Here is a 25,799-nt window from a genome sequence, read left to right on the forward strand (position 1 = left end):
AATAGCTTTATCCACTGACAGTGTCCCATACAGTAGGTGAATGTCCCCAGGCAACACTGTATCCTTGTTGGAATTTCTTTCTTTCTGTTTCTCTGTCTCTACCATATGCAAACCAAAAACTCTGGACAGCATGTTGTTTATGTAAGTCTTTTAGAAAAGGGCGCCATGTCATCAATATACCCACCATTGAGATAATGTTGTTGGGTAGCAACAATTAAAATACTCATTGATGGCCAAAGCTGACACATCTGGCAGTGATTGAGACCACAAGGTGGAGCCATTTGGCAAAGTTTGCCAGGTGCAAAACACATCCACATACCCAACAAGTAATCCAGAGAATGATTTTTTTTTTAAAAAAGTAAAAATTTCAGTCCACAATCTTTTCTGTCTGTGTCCTGCACCCTGGTCTTTCAGTGTCCTTGGCATCGTTGGCACAAAATTACTGAGGAAAAAAAAAGAAAACAAACAAAAGATCCCTAATCTTCCCTAATTTGGCCAAATGTTGTCAGTAGGCCACGATTGAAGATTCCTAAATTTCCCTCCAGATTAATAAAGTATCTATCTATCTATCCATCCATCCGTCCGTCATCTCAGGATACGTCTTTAATTCCATGGGTAACTTCTGTTGGCACTGAATCAACAATTGGTCAATTATTCGTCAACCCAGCCTATTTTGGTTTGTGCATATTATGTGATGACATGTGATTTGAGTCTTACAATCAGATTTTCTTGCATATTGGTAGCCTTATGCAGCCAACATTGAAAGACTAAAACAAAGATGTACGACTTATTCTCTGGTCTTTGAAGAAAATGTACTGAATAAGATCACTGTCAAGATCCTAACAATGATATTGCTATACCATATAAAGACTTTTTGTGCTCTTTGCTAAAACAGAATTATTTAGTAATTAATATATCAGGATAGCATCCCAGTTTTTGCATTTGTGTATTTGATTTGTGCAGTTCTTTAATGTCAAGTTCCTGACTGAAATGTACTTTCATTTGTTATAAATATTGTTATTTTTTAAATGGTCAATGCTAATTTGTGGATGGGCTGCTTCTATGATTAATCTGGCAGGCTTAGATGAGCTGTAATGAAACACAGAGCAGGAGTTGTTTGCCAGCTATGTTAGGCCACGGGACCATCACAATACTGGACATATCCTCACTTCTCCTGGAGTGCAACACAGACATCATTAAAGTTTTTATCCATCTATCCATCTATCTATCTATCTATCTACCTGAGTATTGAGCACACCAAAATGTAGCCGTTTTCAGTTCCCTTCAGATATCTAAAAAGCATCTCTCATTATTTCATTATTAAGTGATTTTAAATAGCAGTATGAAATCAAAACATGCAAATTATTCTCACTGACATTTAAAAACAATGAACTCATATACAGTATAATGAAGAGATGTTTATTATGTAGTAGTTACAAAATAGCCACAGTAATCAGGATATTAATCCAGCTGAGTGACAAGGCAGAAGATTTGACAGGATTTACTCTGCAGCCTCCTTGCCCTAAGACAGAAAAATTGAGAAATTTAATATAATTGAGTAGGGACATATGATGACTTACAACACATTGAAATATGGCAAATTAGATTTACCTTTCCAGAATCACGGCTCTTTGCTCTCATCTTGTTCACCTGGGATTCAGCAATGTCAGCACGCTCCTCAGCCTCCTCTAGCTCATGCTGAACCTTCCTGAACTTGGACAGGTAGCCGTTGGCTTGCTCCTCCTAATAATGAGAAGTTGTTTGATAAATACAGACGCTTTATATATATATATTTATATTAATATGAAAGGCAAGACATTTGGCCATATACACAATATAAGAGACTGCTTACAGCTTCCTCAGCCTGCCTCTTGTAGGCTTTGACCTTCAGCTGCAGCTTGTCAACCAGGTCCTGCAGTCTGGTGACATTCTTCTTGTCCTCCTCAGTCTGAAAAGAAAAACAATATGTCAATTGTTGTACTCCTCAAGTTAAATGTATTTCAATAGTGGTTAAATAAAGTTTGTACCTGGTAGGTGAGTTCCTTCACCCTCCTCTCGTATTTGCGGACTCCCTTGACAGCATCGACACCACGTCGTTGTTCATTCTCAACCTCACCTTCCAGCTCACGGACCTTTACATGAGCAACATTTTCATTTCAGACAAGGTCTTCATTTTATTCATTATATTCTGAACAATTTTCATCTCACCCAGGTTTAGCCACTCACCCTGGACTCCAGTTTCTGGAGTTGTTTCTTGCCACCCTTCATGGCCAGATTCTCAGCCTCATCCAGGCGGTGCTGCAGATCCTTCACAGTGACCTCCAGGTTCTTCTTCATCCTCTCCAGATGAGAACTGGTGTCCTGCTCCTTCTTCAGCTCCTCTGCCATCATGGCAGCCTAGATGACAGCATGATTGTTTATGGAAGGTAGCATGAAAACATATCCTTAATGTTCACATATTTAATATGTTAGGGATGAATTAAGAAAAATATATCACTACTTACATCAGTGATAGCTTTCTTGGCCTTATCCTCAGCATTTCTAGCCTCCTGGACGATGTCATCAACCTCACTTTGGACCTGAACCAGGTCAGCCTCAAGCTTCTTCTTGGTGTTAATCAGACTTGTGTTCTACCATTCAGAAATAATTTGTTAAATGTTAAATGAAGAAACATTTTTTGGAAGTACTGTGGAAATGATGGAAAAAATTATTTTATGTGAGGTAAAAAAATATATGTTCACCTGAGAGTGCAGAAGGCCAACACGCTCACTGGCATCAACCAGCTCCTGTTCAGCCACTTTGCGGCCTCTCTCTGTCTGCTCCAGGGCAGCTCTGAGCTCCTCAATCTCAGCCACCATCAGGCCGTTCCTGCGCTCCACCATGGCAACCTGCTCCTTCATGTCTTCTTGTCCTCTGACAGCATCATCAAGGTGCAGTTGGGCATCCTAATAGAAAACATGGAATGACAAAAGAGATGTCATGCTACCAATAGACAGTTCAGGTGTTTTATGGAGATACTTGTCAAATAGATAGTAATGGCGGTTAGATGGGATCACATAGTACCCTTGTACTACTTTATATTTTATAACTGACCTTGAGTTGACCTTGTACATTTCTCAGTTGTTTCTGGGACTCAGCAGCCTGGCGGTTAGCATGACTCAGCTGAATTTCCATCTCATTGAGGTCTCCCTCCATCTTCTTCTTGATTCTCAGGGCATCATTCCTGCTCCTGACCTCAGAGTCCAGAGTGCTCTGCATGGAGTCAATCACCCTCTGGCTGTTCCTCTTGATCTGCTCCATCTCCTCATCCTTTTCTGCAAGTTTCCTGTCAACCTCACCCTTGACCTGGTTGAGTTCCAGTTGGACACGAAGAATCTTGGACTCCTCATGCTCGAGAGTTCCCTAAACAAAGAAAATGAAGAATTTTTAAATATGACATTTCTCATATCATTTCAGTTTTGTGTAGAAAAGCCCATCTGAATTTCTACCTCAGCCTCCTCCAGGGCTGTCTGGATCTCAGCCTTTTCAGTTTCTACAGTCTTCTTGGCCTTCTCCAGCTCATGGATGCTCTTTCCAGTCTCACCAAGCTGCTCAGTCAGGTCTGAGATCTCCTCTGCAAATATACATATTACAGGATATTCGAATATTATCCGGATGTTTTAAAATATTTTGATTGGGATATGGATTGGGTTGATTTGACTCACGTTGCAAATTCTTGTTCTCCCTCTTCAGGGTCTCCAGGTGGTCAAGAGACTCCTCATAGGAGTTCTTCAACTTGAACATCTCAGTGCTGAGAGTACGAGCCTCTTTCTGGGCACCCTCCAACTCTGCCTGACTCTCCTCGTACTTCTGCTTCCATTCTGCCAGGACCTTTTAGAAACAGTTTTTGTTGTAAGGCTTATACTTACAAAGCTTTTATCTACATTCCACATTTAAATGGTGTTGTGGAGACAATACCTTGTCAAAGTTTCTTTGCTTCTTGTCAAGGTTGGCAGCTACACCATTGGCTCTCTCCACATCAATCATGAGGTCCTCAACTTCACCCTGGAGTCTCTGCTTGGTCTTATCCAGAGAGGCACACTTGGAGTTGACAGCCTCGATTTGCTCCTCAGCCTCCTGCAGACGCTGGGCAAGCTTTTTTCTGGAAATACCAACAGATTAATGTAAGAGGGACATGATGGGTTTTCCTCAAGAAAATGCAAGGTTTTAATTAACATCCAAATTCACTTTGTTGCATCTTTAACACATACTTGGACTCCTCAAGCTCCTCAGTACGCTGGATGGCATCAGTTTCATACTTGGTCCTCCACTGAGCAACCTCGCTATTGGCCTTGGACATGCCACGCTGCAGTTCAGCTTTAGCCTCCTGCTCTTCCTCAAACTGCTCCCTCAGGAGGTCACAGTCATGGCGTGCAGACTGAACAGCATGGGCCAGGGCATTCTTGGCCTGTTTGTTACCAAGTAAGGATGTTTATAAAACCTTTCACATAAAGTGTTCTATGTAATCCAATTTGTTTTCTCTTGGTGCATCAGTATATCAGTACCTTGACCTCCTCTTCATTCAGTCTCTTCAGCTCCTCAATTTGCTGAGTGAAGGCCTGTTTGCTCCTGGTCAGCTGAGACACAAGAGCGTCTTTCTCCTCAACCTGGCGGCCAAGCTCACCATTTTCAGTCTGAAGTCTTGCTCTCTGAGCACTGAGGTCATTGACCTGACGGGCAGCCTCATCACTCTTGGCCTTGGTTTCACTGAGTTGGTCCTCAAGGGTGCGGCACATCTTCTCCAGATTTCCCTGTTTATGAAAATGCCCATTAGTAGCAACAAGTTTATTGTAAGTTGGTTTGTTTAAAAGATAACATGAGGGTAAACATCTCATCAACCTTAGCTTTAGCAACAGCCTCCATGTTGCTGGCAAGATCATCAATTTCCATCTTGAATTCACTCTTTTCCTTCTCAAGCTTCTGCTTGACACGTTGGAGGTTGTCAATCTGCTCTCCCAGCTCAGCCACACTGTCGGCCTGCTTCTTGCGGAGAGCTGCAGCAGTGGCTTCATGCTGCAGGGTGGACTCCTCAAGGTCACGACGCAGCTTCTGGAACTCAGCCTCACGCTTCTTGTTCATCTCAATTTGAGCAGCAGTGGCACCACCAGCCTCCTCAAGCCTCTCACTGATCTCCTCAAGTTCCCTGGAGAGATCAGCTCTCTGCTTCTCAACCTTGGCACGAGCTGCACGCTCAGCCTCAATCTCTTCCTCTAGTTCCTCAATGCGGGCCTATTGGTAACAAGAATATTGGTAAGACAGAAAATTGCAAAAAAGCTCAGATGTTGATTCGCTAGAGAATAATTAAACCTGAAGCTCCTTGATCTTCTTCTGCAGCTGAGCACCCAGTGATTGTTCATCCTCAATCTTGCTAAGAAGTTGGCTTGTTTCAAAGTCCTTCCTATGTCACAGTAAAGTAAAATAAATGTCAGTAAACGCTTACACAAAAGTGTTTAGTCATATTTTGATTAAAAGTTTGCATAAATGGTGTTGCTCAGTGGAATCATGCATTACTTCTTCAGCTTCTCCTCAGACTGTTGCTTGTCGTTCTCCAGATCCATGATGTTCTCCTGGGCCAGCTTCAGGTCACCCTCAAGCTTTCTTTTAGTTCTCTCAAGATCCATACGGAGTTTCTTTTCTTGCTCCAGGGAACCCTCAAGCTGCCAATTTGAAGTTTGAGGTGAGCATGTGGGAAAATGTATCAAATGTAGATTTATTTGTAAACTCCTGTTGGTTAAGAACTTACATCATCCACTTGCTGTTCAAGCTTAGTCTTGGATTTGGTCAGAGTGTTGACTTTGTCTTCCTCTGCCTGAAGATCATCAAGAGTCTGCTGATGGGCCTCTTGTAGGGCTTTCTTCTCCTTTGTTAGCTTAGCAATGGACTCATCCTGGGAGGCCATCTCTTCAGTTAGGTTCTTTACCTACACATAATACTTTTATTAGTTTTTCTGCTGTTAGTGCATGTTGTGTGTGATGTCTGTATGCTACCGAGACCTTGAATTCCCCCTTGTTGATCAATAAAGTATATACGTATCTAGTTATCTAATTTTGAATTAGTAAACAGTGTAACTATGATATTTTATTTACAACACACTTGATCTGCCCTTTAGAAATCCAAACCTTGTTCTCGGTAGCATGTTTCTCCTTCTCCACTTTGGCCAAGGTCAGCTCCAGATCATCAATGTCCTTCTTGAGCTCAGAGCACTCATCCTCCAGTTTCCTCTTCTTGGCAGTCAGCTCAGCATTGATTTCCTCTTCATCCTCCAATCTCTCGGTTGTCTCTTTGAGCTTGGCCTCGAGCTGGATCTTACTTTTGATAAGACCCTCACACCTCTCCTCAGCATCATTGAGACCCTCATTTCCCTATTGTAAATATAAGATAGAAGCATGGCATCTGATTTGTATTGAAAACACAATGCTGAGACTGGGTAGTGGTATGATTATGAACATGAAATGGTACAATATACACTTACAGATGCCACTTGCAGTGCCAGGTCATTCCTCTCTTGCACCAGAGCCACCATCTTCTCCTCGAGTTCCTTCTTCTTGGCCTCAACCTTTGCATGGACATCTTTAAGTTTGTCATGCTCCTCCTTCAGGTTGGCCAGCTCTTTTTCAGTTTCAGCACTCTTCAGTAGGGGCTTGATCTTGTAGTAAACCTTCATCCATGGCCAGGTCTTGACATTCATGAATGAGCGTATATTGTACTGGATGGTGAAAATAGCCTCCCTATGCAAGAAAGGTGGTGAATCTTATCTTCAAGCCTTCTATGTTAAACTATGATCACATGAAATAGCTAGCAAGTGAAATAGGACTATACAACTGATACAATACAAACTATAGCAATCTTTAAGACTTCTTATCCCTAAAATAAAATAATAATAAAATAAAATTACCTCCTTTCCATCATCTTGACAAACTCCCTCCTCATCAGGTATGCGCGACAGAGAGCCTGAGTCATTGTGACCAGGGTAGCCAGTTTCTCATCTCGCATCTCCTCAAGGGTACCCAGCAAACCAGCTTTGAAGAACACCTGAGAGATAAAGGAAAATATCAGCATGATTTTGACACACAAAAAAAACTTGTGACAAGCCGATAATAGATTGCATGAAACGTATCTACCTTTGTGTGTCCAAACATGTACTGGGTGTGATCAACATCAATTGATCCCAAGAGCTTCTCAGCAGCCTTCTTGTTATCAATGAATTGACCATCAGGGATCACACTGGCATTCAGCACTTTGTATCTGGTCAGAATAAATACATGTACATATACATTATTACTTTTCTCATCTCTTAATGCAGTATTGAATAAGTGTAATACTTCTTTGGTTTTGTCAGTTCACCTCTGCTTGAAGTCACCATATAGGATTCTGCTTGGGAAACCCTTTCTGCAGATTCTGATACCCTCAAGTACACCATTGCACCTGAGCTGGTGGATGACCAGGAAGTTCTGCATGAGACCTGTTAATATAGAGAGATGTGTATTTTTCAAGGACAATACAAGAGTTAGAGAAATGACATGTTTATGATGACCAGGAAGTTCTGCATAGAACCTGTCAAGTACATGAGATCTTCTATTCTCAATGTAATACTTGAATAATGCACAGATCTTTATTGACTTTATTGACCAAACACCTTTTACCTGGTTTCTTAATTTCATTTGGAATCAGACAACGCACAAAGTGAGGATGGGTGCTCCTCAAGTTGGTCATCAGTTTGCCCAAGTTCTCCTGTTGAGATAAGAATGCAATCAAACCATCCCCTCGACTTTCGTTTAGATGATTGATCTGTTTGTTATTGGTTAAACATACATACCCTGAACTGTGATGACACAGTCTGCATGGAGCCACCCTTCTTCTTCTTCTTACCACCACCACCAGACTCTGTTGACATACACATTATTCAATAATGGTGGTATACATATATATAAATTCATAAATGGGATATTTTTGCATTAGCTTTTAGACTTGTATAGTGTTTTGTTGTTACCCTCAACAACAGGTGGGTACAAGACAGGCAGGAGTTTTACTCCCGATTTCTGGTACAACTGCACAACAGAATCGTTCAGTGGATCCTTGTTCTTCTCCAGCCACCCAGCAACATTGTAGTCCACAGTGCCTGCATAGTGCACCAGGGAGAAGTGGGCCTCAGCCTTGCCTTTAGCAGGCTTGGGCTTCTCAAAGGCCTTAGTCTTGCCAAGATGCTGATCATACAGCTTGTTCTTGAAAGTGGTGTCAGAGGCCTTGGGGAACATGCACTCCTCTTCAAGGATGGCAAAGATACCCATAGGCTGTTAAAATATGTGTGGTTTTAAAAGAAGTCATTATGAAATAATATTATAATTTCATTATGTCATTATGAAATAATATCTAGTACTTCACAATTTAAACAAATTAATTAAAACAAACCTTTTCTATGAGCTCAATGCAAGCGGCCAAGTCCATGCCAAAGTCAATGAACTCCCAAACAATGCCCTCTTTCTTGTACTCCTCTTGCTCCAGAACGAACATGTGATGGTTGAAGAACTGTTGTAGTTTCTCATTGGTGAAGTTGATACACAGCTGCTCCATGCTGTTGAACTGTGTTTGAAAAAAAAAAAATGGAATATGAATGTCCCCAACTAAAATTATATTACATTGTTCTTTGAGTGAAAAAAATGTGTTAAATTATCCTCACATCGAAAATCTCAAAGCCAGCAATATCCAGCACACCGATAAAGAACTGCCTTGGCTGTTTAGTGTCCAACATCTGGTTGATACGGATGACCATCCACAAGAACATCCTCTCATAGATGGACTTGGACAAGGCCGACACTGCGTTATTGACCTGAAATAGAATATCAAAGCAATGGTCATGCTATATTCAAACCAAAAAGTAAAATGCTTATAAGATAAAAGCAGATCATTTCATGGGATCTGAAATCTAAAATAGTACCTGTGGTACAGTCTGACCCTTGGTGACAAACTCATTTCCGACTTTCACTCTTGGGTAGCACAGAGCCTTCAGCATGTCAGCAGAGTTCAGGCCCAGGAGGTAAGCGACTTTGTCAGCATCTAAAAACAGGGCAACAGTCTAGCATTTATTGAAATTTATAGCGATCAAAACTTTTTCATACTCCACACTCCAAACTAATTTGGGACAGCATATGAAACAAGTTTGTCCACATAAATCTCCTCTCCCTAAATCAAAAAGTTTGGCCAAGATAGTGTAGGTTAAAACACTATAAATAAATCACAAAAACGTGAAGTTATCAGAGTGACCATTGTTTTGTAAATTATTGTGAAGTGAAGAGATACTTTACTAATCCTGAGGGAAATTTAGAATACAAATATCCATGAATATGCATATGAATATGATATGAATAACATGATGGCATATCAATTTTGCGTTTGGTGTAGCAGCGGCAAGGTTATTGCTTGACCCAGGTTCATTCTGGGTTCAATTTCCAAATCTGCCATTGCCAGTTTGTGTCTGCTTAAACTTTAACATAACATAATAAAATGTTCTCAATGAATAAGACTACCTTGTAGTTATTACTAGAACTGACTGATTCAGTAGTGCCGTAACCTACCCTCAGTGCCATCAGGCTCAGCCTGCTCCTCACGCTGCTTCTGCTTGAATTTCATGTTGCCATGATGGAGCACAGCACCAGTCAGCTTGTAAATGGTGACTTTCTCCTCATTACTGAAACCCAGGATGTCAATTGCATCCTGTAATGATAAAGTATTTGATTATTTTAAAGCTTTCTTTAAGAAATTGAAGGGGGGAAAACCCATTATTGGAAGACTTACATCTGTGGCATCCAACTCCTCTTTGTCATCAATGCTGGCCACAGTGATCTGACCCTGACTGCACATTGGGAAGTCATAGGGGTTGGCAGTGATGAGGGACATTTCTGTCGAGATTAAAAAAAATATTTTACAAATTCAGAATTGAATGTATTGATTGTTGGTAAGGTTTGATGAATATGTTAACCTTACCTATAATTTCAGGCTTGTGGTTGGTCATCATCTGGAAGAAGATGTGGTAGCCTCTCTCATCAGGAAGCTGGAATGTCACTCTAGACTTCTCCAACAGGTCTTTTTACACGGGGAAGGATGTATTATAATTTGATCCATTTAAGGCAATAAAAGAGCATTTCTACGTGGAACAATTATACTTACAAGTCTCAATATCAGCACTAGCCAGTTTTCCAGAAGTCCCAAAGTGAATTCTGATGAATTTTCCCTGTTTGAGATTACATTTTGACATAATATGTCTGCATTTAGCTGATTCTTTTAACCAAAGCAAATCACAGATGAGGAAAATATTCACGTATTCAATAAATATTATCACATTCAGTAACAGACCTATTAGAGTAACAATAAATACTGCCATTACTAATACAAAAAGTAAAAGATGATAGTGTAGAGGTTTAAGTAGAAGTCGGAGGATGTTTTTTAAATGACGTACTAAAAGATATAAAATTAAGTACATGATAAGTTTGAGTTAAAAGAAAAACCCAAAGAAGCTGATTTTCTCAAAAAAAAGAAAAAAAAATGATGCGAGAGATTAGATGAGAAATAGACTTACGAAACGGGAAGAGTTGTCATTCCGCACAGTCTTGGCATTACCATAAGCCTCCAGCAGTGGGTTGGCAGCAATAATCTGGTCTTCAAGAGAGCCCTGCAAGTCAACAGATATATTGTTACTGAAGTTCATGTCTGTGTTGCTATGTGATAAGTAGCCTATAAATATGCAAGGGGTCCTATACCTTAATTTTTCCACTGCTGGCTGGTGGCTCTGACTTCTTGCCACTAGACACTGCAATTGTTGCAAAGTACTGGATGACACGCTTGGTGTTTACAGTCTTGCCAGCACCAGATTCTCCGCTGTATTAAGCAGAATATGTTGCAATTTTCTATATCACATTTACAAAGTATACCAGAAGAGTACTTAGAAGATGATGCAAAGAGTTAGCCCTCTATTAAAACTGTAAAAAGTTTTAAGGGATCCATGACACTTACGTGATCAGGACAGACTGATTCTCCCTGTCTGCGGGGCAAAATAGAGATTTACATGTATGGTTTATTTTACATAAATTAATCAAATATACAGTACAATGTATAAATAAATATCATTCAGTGTTGGGTTTAAAACAGAAAGCCTACCTTGAAGCATGAATTGAAATGCGTTGTCAGAGACAGAGAAGATGTGAGGCGGAGCCTCCACACGCTTCTTGCCTCTGTAGGCATTCACCACTGCTTGATCGTATACGGGGAGCCACTTGTAGGGGTTCACAGTGACACAGAAAAGTCCTGAGTAGGTCTAGAATGAAGAAATAAAGAAGATTGTTTTTTCAGCTTTTCTTTTTTTTTTTTTTTTTTTAATTTGGTGAAAAGTGTAATGTTTACGTAGATCATCCATGCTGCATAACGCTCTTTGAGGTTATACAGGACGGAGGCTTCGTTGAGGTGGGTCATCATGGCCATGTCCTCAATTTTGTCATATTTGGGAGGATTCAAGGGGAAGACTTCATCTTCCTTCACTGTCCTTTCCTAAAACCAATGTAGAAAACAGCTTTAACAAAGAGATGTATTCAATAAGCTTTCTGTGATAATGTAATTTTATTATCAGAACAATTTTAACTCCCTTGCTAAAGTACCTCCTTGGTTTCAAGCGTTTCAACAACAACTTTGCCTCCTTCCCTCTTTTTTATTGTACCCTTGACGTACAAGTCCTCTTTGTCAACCACATAGCAAGCAGTCTTTGCATCAAAGGGCTTGGATTGGGCCTCAATTCTCTCCTTCTCAGGCTTACGAAGGTAAATGGCAGCTGCGCCAAACTGAGCCATTTCACCGTCCCCCATGGTTGCTGGTTACTGCATTAATCATAAACATGAAGAGCAGTCAGTTTCGACATAAAATCAGATATATACAAACATAATACTGCAAATAAAGTGTCATCGTCATTAAGGGGCAAAACATGGAAAACCACAGTTGTTTGCCAGACCTCCATACATGGAGCTTACCAATATACATAGGGTACTCAAACTGTACAGATCTTTAAAAAGTTAAATAACACTTTTGCTTTCTAAATAATAATGGAGCCGATTTATTTACTGCATTATTGTCCTGAAATGTAATCCCATCCTCATCATACTAATATACACATTAAATATACACACATATCCAAAACACACCATGCAAACTACTGAAGTTATTTATTTCAGCAATAATCCCTAAAGGAGGCTGTAGGTTACCCTGTTTTTAGAACAGCTAAGAGGCGTTGTTAGGCATGACATGCAAGCGGAGTGCCTGAAATCCCCCTTAGCTGTTCTAAAATCAGTGTAACCTATGGATTCGAGTTACTACATATAGGCTATAGAAATAAACTTCCTCTAGCTGAATGGTTGCCAAGCAACATCAAGATGCAGCTTCTCTAACTTCTGTATCAAGTTGTGGTAGTACAGTAATACACAAATAGTAGCCTGGAGATTCCAAATCCTAATCCGAAAGATAAAGGGCCTGGCCATGAATAATGTACAGTAATGGGCCAACTCGAGGGGCGGAACCAAGAATGCATTTGAAAATCTCACAGCACGCAATTGCATAACACTATACGACCAGCGTTAACTGACTGATTCTGGACTTTGACGCAAAAGATAACACTACACAACTGTCATCTGTTTAGCTCGCCTCTGGCCCACCTATATCAGATACACCGATGTGATTGGTTCCCCGTGATACAATGGACAGAAGTAACGTGCATCATTACTCATTGCCGGAGTGACTCGCTGAGCAAATTGAAATTGTGCTCCCATAAGAACTCTGGATTGCCAGGGTCCACAAATAGCACAAATACTGGTAATAACTAAATGTGGTCACAGTGTATGTTTGGCGGAATCGCGTTCGATGCCATTGTAAAATCCAGCCCAATCACATTCAAGGACCAGAAATATCCGTTTTAGAAGAACATATTAATTGACGATGAAGAACATATTAATTGACAAAGCTTTCATATGTAGTGTAAGATATCAATGAATTATGGTGTAGGGTAGGGATGTTTAAACATAAGTTTCCATTCTTAAGATCTTTGGTGACATTAGAGTCATAACTAGGCACATTAGGTAATTGATGGTGTAGAGATATTGGACACAATCTGCTGTAAAGATTGAATATATTGAATGGAGTTACACCTCTGCATAGTTCATACCAATAATCAGTAAATTCCTCCTAAAACATTTAGTTTACTTGAAGGCTTGTTTTAATCGTTTAGCTGTTCAGATAAATCTGATGTAGTGCCTTACCTTTTCCTCCCAAGATAAGATGAATTTATCTCAGTTGAGTATCTAAAAATGATAAAACATACAATGTCAAGTATTTATTAGAAATAAATGTCATGTAAATACATACATTTGAGCAGTCCATGCTTCATTCCATGCTTTAGAGATGAGGAGATGTAGTTTGCCATCACACATTCTGTAATAGGAGGAGCCGACTCCTGTCTGCCTGTGTCTGTGAAAGCAACCTACAGTATGACTTACTGTGCACTTGAACTCCCCCTTGGCCTTTTGCAACACTCCACAGCCCTCCTTATATTGGCCATATTCTGTCAACTCAGCAAAGCTTTAATAAGGCAAAGTGTGTTTGATTGATGTGTTTGAATCTATTTACGTAAACATCATCTCAACTTCACACATACTATACTGTTCTCACATACTATAGAACAGTTGGCCTATACTTATACTATACTGATAGTAGTGTGATACATATGCAATTGTTATCATATATCCTAATTAAAGGGTAATGCCTGCCCCGTAAGTCTGTTCACCTATGCAATTTTCCTTTTATGGCCAATGACTTGTCTGTTTTTAAAATGTATGTGGTTTGTAAACATCAGTTTTCTAAATATTGTTCCCCTCTGAAATAAATTGCATATACAGTACAGGCCAAAGGTTTACACACACACTTTCTCATTTCAATGCGTTTTCTTTATTTTCATGACTATTTACATTGTAGATTCTCACTGAAGGCATCAAAACTATGAATGAATGCAAACTTATTTGGCCCACAGATGAATATTTGTCAAGTTATGGTTTGCTGAATATGGTATTATATAAAAAATATATATATTTTTTTTAACAAACTAGAATAGAAGACATTTTTTTCAGTTATTTTAGACTTTTTTGTTAAGTACATGATTCCACATGTGTTCATTAATAGTTTTGATGAATCTACAATGTAAATAGTCATGAAAATAAAGGAAACGCATTGAATGAGAAGGTGTGTCCAAACGTTTGGCCTGTACTGTATATAAACATATAAATAAAATATGTCCTTAAGATGTTAATGTGCTGTACTCTATAATGTCCTCCACACATTCATGCATATAAATGGCATGTGTCACAAGCACTTTTTTTGGCACTGGTAGAACTAGTACATATTAGGGCAGCATTCCAAAAGTGAAGTGCACAGCAGTTTTATGACTGGTGTTCAGTGACAAGTATCACAAGTCATAAGAATCAATCATTTTTTATGTGTTCTTTCTCAACCGTGTGACACTTATAAAAGTAGTTGTTAACCTTTTCTAGGCTAACCATGTTGACCTATTAGGGTGTTTTGATTGGTTGCTCTCTAAATATGTGCAACCAGCCTCCAGCTCCATAGTTGAAACACCATGCTGTTATATTTCTTATGTATTCTGTTCTGTGTAGTTTGAAGGCACCACTGATTGTAGTGAATCAGCTGGGGTCATTATACGGATTTATGTGACCTTGAACGTTTGGAAGGCCCATTTATTTGAATGGAGCACTTTGAAGGACCATATAATAAATTGCCTCTTCTTAGTTATACTGACACACATCTTAATAAATGCATACAGTGTATGCATCATTAATTATTAAATTGTATTTGGTGTTTGTTTTCTCTCAAAGTCTAATGGGATAACTGTTTTTGTATTACAGATCACTGATTTAAAATAAAAAAAAAAACATTTACAGGGTTTTATTTCAAATGAATGGCAAAGATAGCCTGACGAGCCAGACCCACATTAAAATGTAGGGTCTGGGCACTCACCGTTCACAGTGCTCAGTCCGAGGGGCGGGATAATCGGTTGTCTTTCAAATTCCCTCTGCACGCAATAGGACAGCGCTATGAGTCCCATGCGTTTCCCACCAGCGGAGCTAGTTGGCTAGTTTAAACTTTTGCCAACTTAATAAAAGCTTAACTCGTGTCACACTGTTCACCAACAGCAACATCCATCTTATTTGTTTTCAAGTAGCAGGGAATTCAAGCCAAAGCGTTGCAACTCTACCATCAATCATTATGTTAATGATTGATGGTAGAGTATGTCGAGCTCACAAGCCAACAGAGAGTTGCTAGACTAGCCCTGGCAGCAAATGTAATTGCTAGGATGCGTCTAGATTTCTAGGCTAGGGCAAAGAGCCATTTATGTCAGAAATTCAGTGGTTAGAATTGATTATTTATATCTATGGATAGAAATATCGGTGCTGTACCCTAAGCTATTTTGCACTTCAAAATTTGAATCATGCACACACAGGTGGAATAGTTAATATGATGATATTGCAATACATATTTGCTGAGTTTCACAGTTCAGAAATGGTCAAACATAGTATACATTTCAGCACTCCATGAAATTATGCAGTAGTGGTCACCTGTGCTGTTCAGATAGTTGATATAATATAAGTTATTATACATATTTAATATAATATAAGCTATTATACATATTTGTGTTTCTAAACTGATCACATACGATAAGCATATCCCAGAGAATGGTCAAACTCCGCACACATGCGTTATTAACCCCTAGGTTCATTTTGCGCCGGAGCAATGATGTCCATAAATATGTTTTCTTTATCAACATACTACAATTGGCCTTTACTTTGTTAGTAGTGTTATACAAATGTTATCATATATCCTAATTAAAGGGTAATGTAAATGTAAATCAGGATTCTAGGCCGTATGCACTTGCGTATACAAGGAATTTGGTCTCTGCATTTATCCCATTCGTGAATTAGTGAACACACTAACCCGGAGCAGTGAGCTGCCTTGCTACAGCGGCGCTCGGGGAGCAGTGTGGGGTCAGCCGTTCAGACTGGTTGGGGATTGAATCGGCAACCCTTTGGTTCCAAGCCCAAAGCCCTAACCAGTACTAGGCCACGACTGCCCACCTGCCCCATAAATCTGTTCACCTGCAATTTTCATTTTATGGCCAATTTGTGTGGTTTGTAAATATCAGTTTACTAAATGTCGTTTTCCTAGCATTGCATGTAATTAATATGTCCTTCACATATGAATGTGCTGTAATCTATTTATGCCCACCAAGCATTCATGCCTAGACATGGCATATGTCACAAGTGGAAATTTTAGGGCATCATTCCAAAAGTGAAGTGCACAGCAGTTTTATGACTGGTGTTCAGTGACAAATTTCTTAGACGCCCTCCAGATGCCTTGACACACTGCACTACCAAAGGTACAACTTAGACGCCACAAAGTTGACAAAGAAGTTGAAATTGAAAAGTAAAAGTAGGTATCACAAGTCATAAGAAACAATAATTTCTTCTGTGTTCTTCCTCAACCTTGTGACACTATAGAAATAGTTGTTCATCTTTTCTAGGCTAACCATGTTGGCCTATTAAGGTGTTTTGATTGGTGGCTCTCCAAATATGTGCAACCAGCCTCCAGCTGTATAGTTTAAACACCATTATCTTATGCCTCAGCACCACCACATCATGCCTCAGCAGCACATCACACTATGACTCTTTTATTAGTATTTAATCATTTATGTATTATGTCAATTTCCTGAAGTATTATTTTTGCATGTTCAATGTGTTGGGCGCATTCCTTTGTGTGCTAGCAGCAAAGAGACTGTTGCTTATTATACAACAATTGGATTCTATTGAAGTATTTATTTGCTTCTGATTGGCCAATCATGTGTGTTTTGGTGGTGTTCTATGGTAAGTTTGAAATTATGAGGTTTGCTTTTGATGTTCGCCAGGTAGGGGCAGTGTTCCCATTTGCGGGTGTTCACCGACTTCACCGGTGTCGGTAGAAGTAATTAGTTAATTGGCCATTTAACGCCGGCTTTTCTCTATGCAGGGGTTCGAAGTTTCGTGACGCACAGTAAGGGGCTCTTGAAAGCCCTGCGGTCAGGTCTGCTTTATATAGTGGCATGTAGCCTAGCCATGAGAGACTGTTAAATAATTAATGATCTATTAAATGTTTTGTTTGTCATTTTCTGCCAACCTATTACTTGCTGTCTTTCACTTTCAATGAAGTTCCATTGCAATAAGCGAAACAACAACACAAAGGAATGACATTAAAGATGTGAATCAGAAGCAAAAATCCCATTGCCACACTGTAAACCCGAACGTCCAAAGTAATGAAATATATTAAGTAGTGCATACTCAAAGTTTTAGACAAAGTTCTACTAACTTAATTATGTCAAGTTGGTGTAACTTGTTCTTCCATTTTAAGTTATTTTAACTAATATTTTTTGATTAAATTCAACTGTTTTGTGTTTTATGTAAGTATAACTTAAAAACATTACTTAAGTACAACTTAAGAGGAATAAGTAATTACATATTCTTCCTTTTTGAGTTAACTTAACTGATCATTTTTGATTAAATGGAACTATCTTGAGTTAAAGTAAGTATAACTTAAAAACACTATTTAAGTACAACTTCAGAGGAATAAGTAATTACATATTCTTCCTTTTTGAGTAAACTTAACTGATCATTTTTGATTAAATGGAACTATTTTGAGTAAAAGTAAGTATAACTTAAAAACATTACTTAGGTACAACTTAAGAGGAATAAGTAATTACATATTCTTCCCCTTTGAGTAATTTTAACTGATACTTTTTTATTAAATGGAACTATTTTGAGTAAAAGTAAGTATAACTTAAAAACATTAGTTACGTACAACTTAAGAGGAATAAGCAATTACATATTCTTCCTTTTTGAGTAATTTTAAATGATCATTTTTGATTAAGTGGAACTATTTTGAGTAAAATAAGTATAACTTAAAAAAAGCAATTTAAGTAGGCCTACAACTTAGCCTAATAGAAATAAGTAATTTCATGTTCCACTTTTGTGAGTAGCCTAGTTCAACTAAACCTTTTTGATTAAATGTATGATGTGTAAAAGTAAGCAGAACTTTAAAACATAACTTTTTTTAAAAAAGCACATATATATCAGATATAGTAGCCTACATGCTCAAATAGCCTACAGTAAAATGTCGAAGTGCTTCGCCAAATAAGTAAAATCGATCACAAAGAAATCGCAATCATATTAAAACAGTTTCATCTGAAATGCATTAGACTTTTTGTGGAAAAACTAATCAGTGGGTACCTAGAAGTTTACATGCACTAAAGGAAGAACCTTTAAAAAAAACTAGTAACATGGTTTTGTTGGGCCGCAATTGGAAAGAGTAACGTTTAAAATCAGAAAAGAGTAACGTTTAAAATCAGAGACATTCCCCCCGCCCCCCGGAATTCAGCCGTTTGGTCAAGCCCAGCGGGCGGGAAGCAACTTCAAACAAACAAAAGCCAACAGAAAGCCTCAGCAGGAAGTCACCGCCTTCGTGGAGTAGTCTGCATCATTACACTTGCCACTTACTGTAAGTTTTGAATGTTATTATTAGTTTACTTTTACTTATTTTATTGTTAACGTGTTTGTCTCAGAGAACGTAGACCTTCTCAAAGTTACTTAGCACTACCACTAGCGCGAGACGATGCAACTCTCCTGCCAAACAGATGAGAGGTTGCTGCTAGCATGAGCACTAACGTTAATGGAGTGGTCGGCAGTTGACATTTAGCTTGAGTCTGTATGTGGCCTACTAAAAGTTAGATGGAGATAGATAGATAAATACTTTATTGTAACCCATGGGGAAATTCGACAAATTACACACTCTAGCAGCACAACTAGCACTACCAGAGTGGGCTAGCACTACCAGACTCAAAATAATTTGACGACGGATGAATCTAGCCACGCGCTCATTCCCCGCGCTAATGTGCTGTCAGACACCTCATATGTAATAGTTTTTTTTTGTCGATAGAAACGTTCAGTAGTGTACCGCTAAGGTCCAATATTAAAATGGCATTGACGAGCATGCTCGAACTGAGTTCCTACACTGCACGTTCACATTTTTTCGTAGCTTCTATGGACGTTAGTTTTTAAATTCTGAGTGAGTTGGTGCAGTGAGCATCTAGCTAGATTGCTGTTAACAGAACTAGAGTTAACTAGTGCTGCGTCCGTGTAAAACAAACATGCAAGCAGTTTTTGTAAGGTAATATGTGGTTATATTATGTAGTAAGTATAAGCATTTTAAAATTCTAAACTTGTTCTTTGCCTTTTAGGTTGCTGGTCCAAGAATGATCTGGAACTGTAAGTTGTGCACAGCTTCTTTCACTTCCAAAATAGAGTTATTTAGACACTACAGGCTGCAGCATAGCCACTACTCTACAATCAGCCCTCTTCCATGTCTCTACGCGGATTGCATATGTACATTTCTGACACTTAGTGCATTGAGTACTCATTTGTCAAGATATCACACAGCCTATAGGTCCCACAGAGCAGAGTCAAGGGCCTGTGGTATTTAAATGCCCTTTATACACATTTCAGCAAACCTTTTCTCAAGCAGATGTGTTCAGTCATCTCAGAAAGCAAAACGTATGGCATATCATCTTGCTGCACCATCATTTTTCAGGCCAAAAACTCCAGCATTGAATCTGTTCTGGTTTCAGCTTTACCAGAGGTTGCTCAAGTGCACATTAGAGAACAAACAACTAGTGATACAATCTACAAGACATCAAATGTGACTGTTGATGGCACAGACTATGTCTGTGGAATGTTTCTGTCTGTAGGAGTCAGCGGTGGACTGTCAACATTTTGCAAAATAGAACAGATCTTCCTTGTAAATCACAATGTATCTTTTCTCTGTTGTGATTATGACTCCTGGTATGTAGAACATCTACGGTCCTATGAGGTGACAACTGCAAACACAAGCCTGTCGATCCACCTGCAGTCTGGTCTGAATGATAGTCCCTCTTCCAGCATACAAGATAGACGGCTCACTGCTGCTAACCCTCAAACGGTTCATTCAAGTGAGACAGAACTAAGGTAATAATGGTTATTTTATGTATCAGTTATTGTATCTTTATTCACTCTCTGGCTTTATTTGTATAGCACCTTTCATACACAGAATGCAGCTCAAATGCTTTACATTTGGAGCATGTAACACAAATTAAGCAATTTACAGTTAGGTACATAAGTATTTGGACACATGCTAAAGTTGACTAAAAGAGTAATAAAAAAAAATCATCTAAGGATTTGATCTTAATGCCTTAATTGATGAAATGAGGAAAAATCCAACCTTTAACGATACCAATTTTTGTTGTGAAAGAATAATGTATCGTAAATAAACAAAATGTTCTTCCTTAACACACATGGGCCATAAGTATTTGGACGCCTGTTTAAATTGCCTTAGAGACTTTTAGATTTTTCTTTTTTCTTAGCCAGTTAATACATGGATCCAGGATACTATGCATCCTGATAGTCACCTAGGCCTCTGGAATTAAAATAACCCCACACCATCACCTATCCATCACCAAACCTAAAGATTGGCATGGTTCTTTTCAGCTTGCCAATTATGGTTTCTCAATGCAAATCAAACCAGCTAATAGGCTAACTGAACTAAAACCATGCCAATCTCTAGGTATGGTGATGGGTATGTGATGGTGTAAAGCTATTTTAATTCTAGAGGCCGAAGTGACTTTATCAGGATGCATAGCATCCTGGATCCATGTATTAACTGGCTAAGAAAAAAAAAATATAAAAGTCTCTATAGTAATTTAAACAGGTGTCCATATGGTATTCTGTAACAACCTGATTTTGTCTTCTCAGTAGCACAATGGCAGCTGCATCCCCTGAACCAATGATTCTACGTGTTGTTGAGCCAGACCAGGCTAGAAAATTAAAACTCAACTCACGACCAGCCTCTGTTGATGCACTGATCAATATTCTAAAAGAACAGCTGGACATTGACCTTGACTTTGATTTACTTTATGAAGATCCAGACTTCGATGGAAAACTTACATCCCTGAAAGACATTGAGGAATTGCCACAAAAAGCAGTTGTGCACATTTCACTTTCACAAGACTCCAGTTCTATTGCATCTACTATTCTGCTTTCAGATGTGTCCTCTCCAGAGCGTCTCAGCAGGTGGCCTACGGGACCTTTTCCAGTTCCCACCTTTGCTTTTGATGTTGAGCTGAAACTTAGAGATGGGAATGCGGAATATGAGAAGAACCACACACCCCTTAAAGTGACAAGAGACCTAAAGCATGACATTTTAGAAAAGCTTGCATCTACTATATATGGTTTTAAGGCTTACGCAAGTGATAAAGACATCGCAATGGCTGCTGAGGCTCTTGTAGCCAAACATCCCTGCCTGAAGGAAGCAGGATCTGAGAGTGGCTGGAATGGATGGAAATACAGCCTCAAGTTCAAAATGGGCAATTACAGGAACAAGATGAGGCGTGCTGGATGTCAGGAGGTCACCGTTAATGCTGGAAGAAGAAGTAGAAGTAATCCTGAAAATGAACCTTCACATTCCAACATTAAAAGACCCAAGCGAGCAGAAGTGAACTTCCTACCCAACTTTGCCCAAGGAAAGGATCCTTCAAGCCTTGAGGAGTTGAGGCAGACAATTGTTGAGGAAGTCAAGAAGACTGAGAAGGACCTGCCCCTCATTAGAAAGATGATGGAGACCACATTTCCCCTACGCCGACAGACCATAGTGATGTCCTGCCCACCAGTGAACGAGCTCATGAACCTCTGGCCTGCTCTCAAAATAGAATCTGAGGTAATGTGGATCAGCTCTCTCACTTAAAATTGTGATTCTTACTCATTTTGCCACAGTTTTCTTCTGTATAAATGTCTGCTATATTTGTGAAATTAAACTCCTGTGTTGCTGTATTCTCCTACTGTTATTTCAATGTAGTTGTATGCAGAGTTCCAGCGGATTACGAATCAGAACCTGCCCAACACATTCTATTCTGAGCTTGACCGCCATCTTCCTCGACTGATGACCTTATTCAGACAGAAAGCATCAAAAACTGGGAAGACCGCAGATGTTCTCACTGAAATTTTAAAAATCCACGATGAACAGGTAAATAAATTACACATTTCATTAAAGCACAAGTTCAGTTTTTTTAAGACATTTAGCGTAGTTTGCAGATTGTTTAAGAGGAAATACAATGGCTAATGTTGACAATGACAAATGCTTCTGTTCTGAGTTTTGGTGGACATAATGTTCTGATTGGACAGCTTTGTTCAGTAACCTCTTTTGTATATACAACTCTGTTTTTATATGAACAGGAAATCCATGACATCTTCACCAAGCGCACTACGGCTCTCCGAGCCCTTCCTGTGTATCTGCGCGAGGACGTTTCTGATTTTTTCAGAACCTGCACAGTGAGTCTCCTAAGTCACTAACAGATTCTACTGTGTTAGCAGAAAGGAAGAGCTGGAAAACACTGCAGCTTAGTCTTTTATTTTGTGCAAGCAAATAGAAAATGACTGACGTGACGGTGTTACTACATAATCTTCTGAGGAAGATGTAGTAATATCTAACGTCAGTCATTTCCTATTTGTTTGCACCAAATAAAAGATAAAGCTTGTAGTGTGCTCTAGCTCTTCCTTCCTACAAGCACTGTCCTACTGTGAAGCACCTGTCAGCTGCTAGATGAGTGCCCCTCTCAATCTAGATTCTACTGGGCTCATGTGTGTAAAGTTATGAGTAAGATTCTCTTGTGTACAATAGACCCAGATCCATGTTTATGTTTGTTAAATGATGACACAGTCTTGCATTTTAAAATAATTTACAGGATCCTTTTTTGTGCATTTACAGCAGCTAAAAAACAATTTTGAGTTACTGGTATGATAAGAACTTGAATTTAGTCAGCAACTGGATGATAAATGTCAGATACATGGCTAACTTGGAACTCTCCACAGCTCGAGCCCATCGGGCAAAGCCAGAAACTGTGGATGCTTGGGAACATTTTGTGTGTGAACTTCTTAGAGACTCTTGAGTTATATCTGCACCCCTCCTTGAACAATTTTCTTTGGTTACTGGCCCACTGGATGACCCCCCCCCCCCCATCCCGTTGGCCACTATTCCCTGACTTCATGTTATGAGGATGACGGTTTTGTTTGTTTGTTTTTTGTTTTATCTTTGTGTTTACTAAAAACCTAATAAAAAGTTAATCACAAAAAAAAAAATCTAGATTCTACTGTGTATTATGTAGACAGTTCATCAAAATACTAACATGTTTTAGGACCTACCTTTGTTTAGTCCACCCATATATTTTTAGTATATGGCCTGTTTTCTTTCTCCTCACTATGAAGAAACTGCATTGGCGTTGTATTCAAAGTAATACGATAGTAATAAGATGTAAAGTAAAACATTTTCCTGCAAATGCCCTTTAGCTTGATTTCAGTCTCTCAGACCACTTAGATTATCTGTTAATTTGGCTAATTTATGTGTGCAGAACATGGATCTTATGTTTTTCACCTGTTACAATGAGACCCAGGTCTCCCTTACTTGATTTCAACAGGACTTGGTTGAAGAAAGATAAATGGTATGTCATCTGTTCTGTTCCATGTGTGATAAGTATCTCTCTTTCATTTATTAAGGACGAGTCTGATGAGCCAGAGCTTGATGGTATTGCAGTGGGCCTCCTTACTGTCATCAGTGACCATGACGCAGTCCAAAGTCCAGTTCACTACCAACCTGTGAGAGTCTCTGTCGTCATTGAAAGTAATGCCGTGGTCAGCCTCCCCAGACTTGGCGAAGCCTTCCTGGTAATCTTTGGACTGATCTATGCACTACACCTCAGCTATCCCAAAGCACTGACCAACACTTTTGAATTTATTCAAAAGATTTTACTTGGTCTAGAAGGTGGCAAACTGTCACCCAAGTTGCAGACCCTCAAGAATGACTTGATGTTGTAGAAACTCAACTGAAAGAAGGCTGTAGGGTTACCAGACTAGTTCAGTTTTCCTTTTGTCTGCATACTGTAATGCCTACTAAGTTACTGCACAGGTGTTAAGCTAATAGGCCCAAAAAACACAATATGCATTGGTTCTCATTAAAGTGATGGTTTGGAGTAAAATTCACCCTAGGTTAATTGCACCATGACAACCAGTCAAAAACGTTGCCACTAACGTAACGTGTATATCTGGTTAATTACACCACTAATAATTCCTGTAATGTTACCACACTTCTTCAGTAGTACACATAGGGTCTGTACTTGTGAACCAAGGCATTGGAAAGTTTGTAAGTACACCACATTTTGTTAAAAATAGCACTTACCTACTAGTTTCTGATCTTCTGCTACTAGCTACCGTTGTGCACTGCTTTTACTCACTTTTTCTGAAACAAGGAAGTGGTGTCTGCGCAGTGGTAGCTAGCAGTAGCAGAGAGAAGAAACTATCAGGGAAGTGCTATTTTTGATAAAATCTGATATACTTACGAACTTTCCAATGCCTCGGTTTATGATGACTTACGGACCCCAGGTGTACTACTGAAGAAGTGTGGTAACATTCCAGGCATTAATAGTGGGGTAATTTACCAGATATACACGTTACGTTAACGCCAATACTAACCTAATCAGCGACTAGACCTAACACGAATGTTCGACCATTGCTAAAAAAAACTATTTGGTTTGGGGGTATTATCGGGGGTAGGGTTAGGGGGTATTATCGTGCAATTAACCTAATTTTACTCCGAACCATCGCTTTAATATAATGCTTGATACTGTTAAGTGAGGAAGAACACATTTTGAAAAAGTATATATTGTTTTCTATTTTTCATTTATAAATGTTTATTATTTATTTTTCTATATCATTTTAACATTGCAGTGTGAAAAGGGAGCAGGCAAGAAAATCCTGTTCAATAGCAGATGTTCACTGACTTGACTAAGTTAACACAAACTAATAAACATTGTGTTTAGTCAACATGAAAATGGTGTGGTTGTGAACTTATTTTCTTTAAGTTCTATATTAACTGTAAATATTTGAGTTGAGCTAAATGAGCATGTTAATTTAAATCTCATCAAAAGGTACAAGTGGCAAGTCATCCAACCTTTTAAGTTCTGGAAAATGTGGGCTTTTAAGTTAGTCAACTTAAAACAATTAAGGCAATCGATTGCCTTATTTTTTTTGAGTTCTGTGAACTTATTCCAGTTGATTTGAAAACTCGAAACTTGTAAGTCATATTAACTGCAAATAATTGAGTTGCCTAAACTGAACATTGCAAGTCATATTAACTGCAAATATTTGAGTTGAGCTAAATTGAGCACTTTAATTTAACTGTTATCAAAAGCTACAAGTGGCAATTCATCCAACCTTTTAAGTTCTGGAAAATGTGGACTTTTAAGTTAGTCAACTTAAAACAATTAAGGCAATCGATTGCCTTAATTTTTTTGAGTTCTGGGAACTTATTCGGGTTTACAGTGCATTGACAGCGGTCAATATATATTTTGCTGAGGTCATTAGACTCATCAGACATTTGAACGTTTGGAAAGCCCATTTATGCAAATGGAACTTTATGTAGCACTCTGAAGAACCGTATAATAAACTGCCTCCTCTTAGTTATACTGACACAGATCTTGATAATTGTTTAGTGATTGAATTGCTATTTGGCTTTTTCTCTCAAAGTCTAATGGTCTAAAAAGTATGTACAGGGTTTAATTT

The 25,799-nt window shown here is 38.9% G+C and overlaps 3 protein-coding genes across 7 annotated transcripts in view; 1 reads left to right on the forward strand and 2 right to left on the reverse strand.

The window, feature by feature from the left end:
- The window catches only part of LOC121680848 (myosin heavy chain, fast skeletal muscle-like), a 121,908-nt gene that overhangs the window by 52,110 nt on the left and 43,999 nt on the right, over window positions 1-25,799 (reverse strand). The window lies entirely within an intron of this gene.
- LOC121680934 (myosin heavy chain, fast skeletal muscle-like) lies at window positions 1,487-11,900 on the reverse strand. The gene is made up of 38 exons (XM_042060535.1): window positions 11,685-11,900; window positions 11,434-11,577; window positions 11,191-11,347; window positions 11,047-11,074; window positions 10,794-10,911; window positions 10,613-10,705; window positions 10,204-10,267; window positions 10,021-10,119; window positions 9,832-9,935; window positions 9,612-9,750; window positions 8,975-9,093; window positions 8,717-8,866; window positions 8,449-8,619; window positions 8,030-8,330; window positions 7,856-7,923; window positions 7,683-7,770; window positions 7,384-7,501; window positions 7,161-7,284; window positions 6,935-7,071; window positions 6,512-6,767; window positions 6,159-6,401; window positions 5,783-5,959; window positions 5,551-5,696; window positions 5,347-5,437; window positions 4,879-5,268; window positions 4,545-4,790; window positions 4,251-4,447; window positions 3,958-4,141; window positions 3,705-3,870; window positions 3,489-3,613; window positions 3,094-3,402; window positions 2,742-2,945; window positions 2,505-2,630; window positions 2,227-2,397; window positions 2,028-2,132; window positions 1,853-1,948; window positions 1,612-1,743; window positions 1,487-1,522 (listed from the first exon to the last, which is right to left on the reverse strand). The coding sequence occupies exons 1-38, from the start codon at window positions 11,886-11,888 to the stop codon at window positions 1,502-1,504; spliced, it is 5,811 nt and encodes a 1,936-aa protein (XP_041916469.1). The 5' UTR covers window positions 11,889-11,900; the 3' UTR covers window positions 1,487-1,501.
- On the forward strand, window positions 18,552-25,069 carry LOC121680879. 5 transcript variants are annotated; one of them, XM_042060456.1, is made up of 7 exons: window positions 18,552-18,660; window positions 19,400-19,427; window positions 20,009-20,162; window positions 20,946-21,906; window positions 22,045-22,212; window positions 22,422-22,517; window positions 23,739-25,069. In XM_042060456.1, the coding sequence occupies exons 4-7, from the start codon at window positions 20,953-20,955 to the stop codon at window positions 24,054-24,056; spliced, it is 1,536 nt and encodes a 511-aa protein (XP_041916390.1). In that variant the 5' UTR covers window positions 18,552-18,660; window positions 19,400-19,427; window positions 20,009-20,162; window positions 20,946-20,952; the 3' UTR covers window positions 24,057-25,069. The 5 variants fall into 5 exon arrangements, with proteins under 5 accessions (XP_041916390.1, XP_041916389.1, XP_041916387.1 ...); XM_042060455.1 differs by having other exon boundaries at window positions 18,558-18,660; window positions 19,400-20,162; window positions 23,739-23,906; window positions 24,966-25,069; XM_042060453.1 differs by having other exon boundaries at window positions 18,558-18,660; window positions 19,400-20,162.

The sequence above is a fragment of the Alosa sapidissima genome, chromosome 13 (assembly GCF_018492685.1).
Source record: "Alosa sapidissima isolate fAloSap1 chromosome 13, fAloSap1.pri, whole genome shotgun sequence".
Classification (NCBI taxonomy): domain Eukaryota; kingdom Metazoa; phylum Chordata; class Actinopteri; order Clupeiformes; family Clupeidae; genus Alosa; species Alosa sapidissima.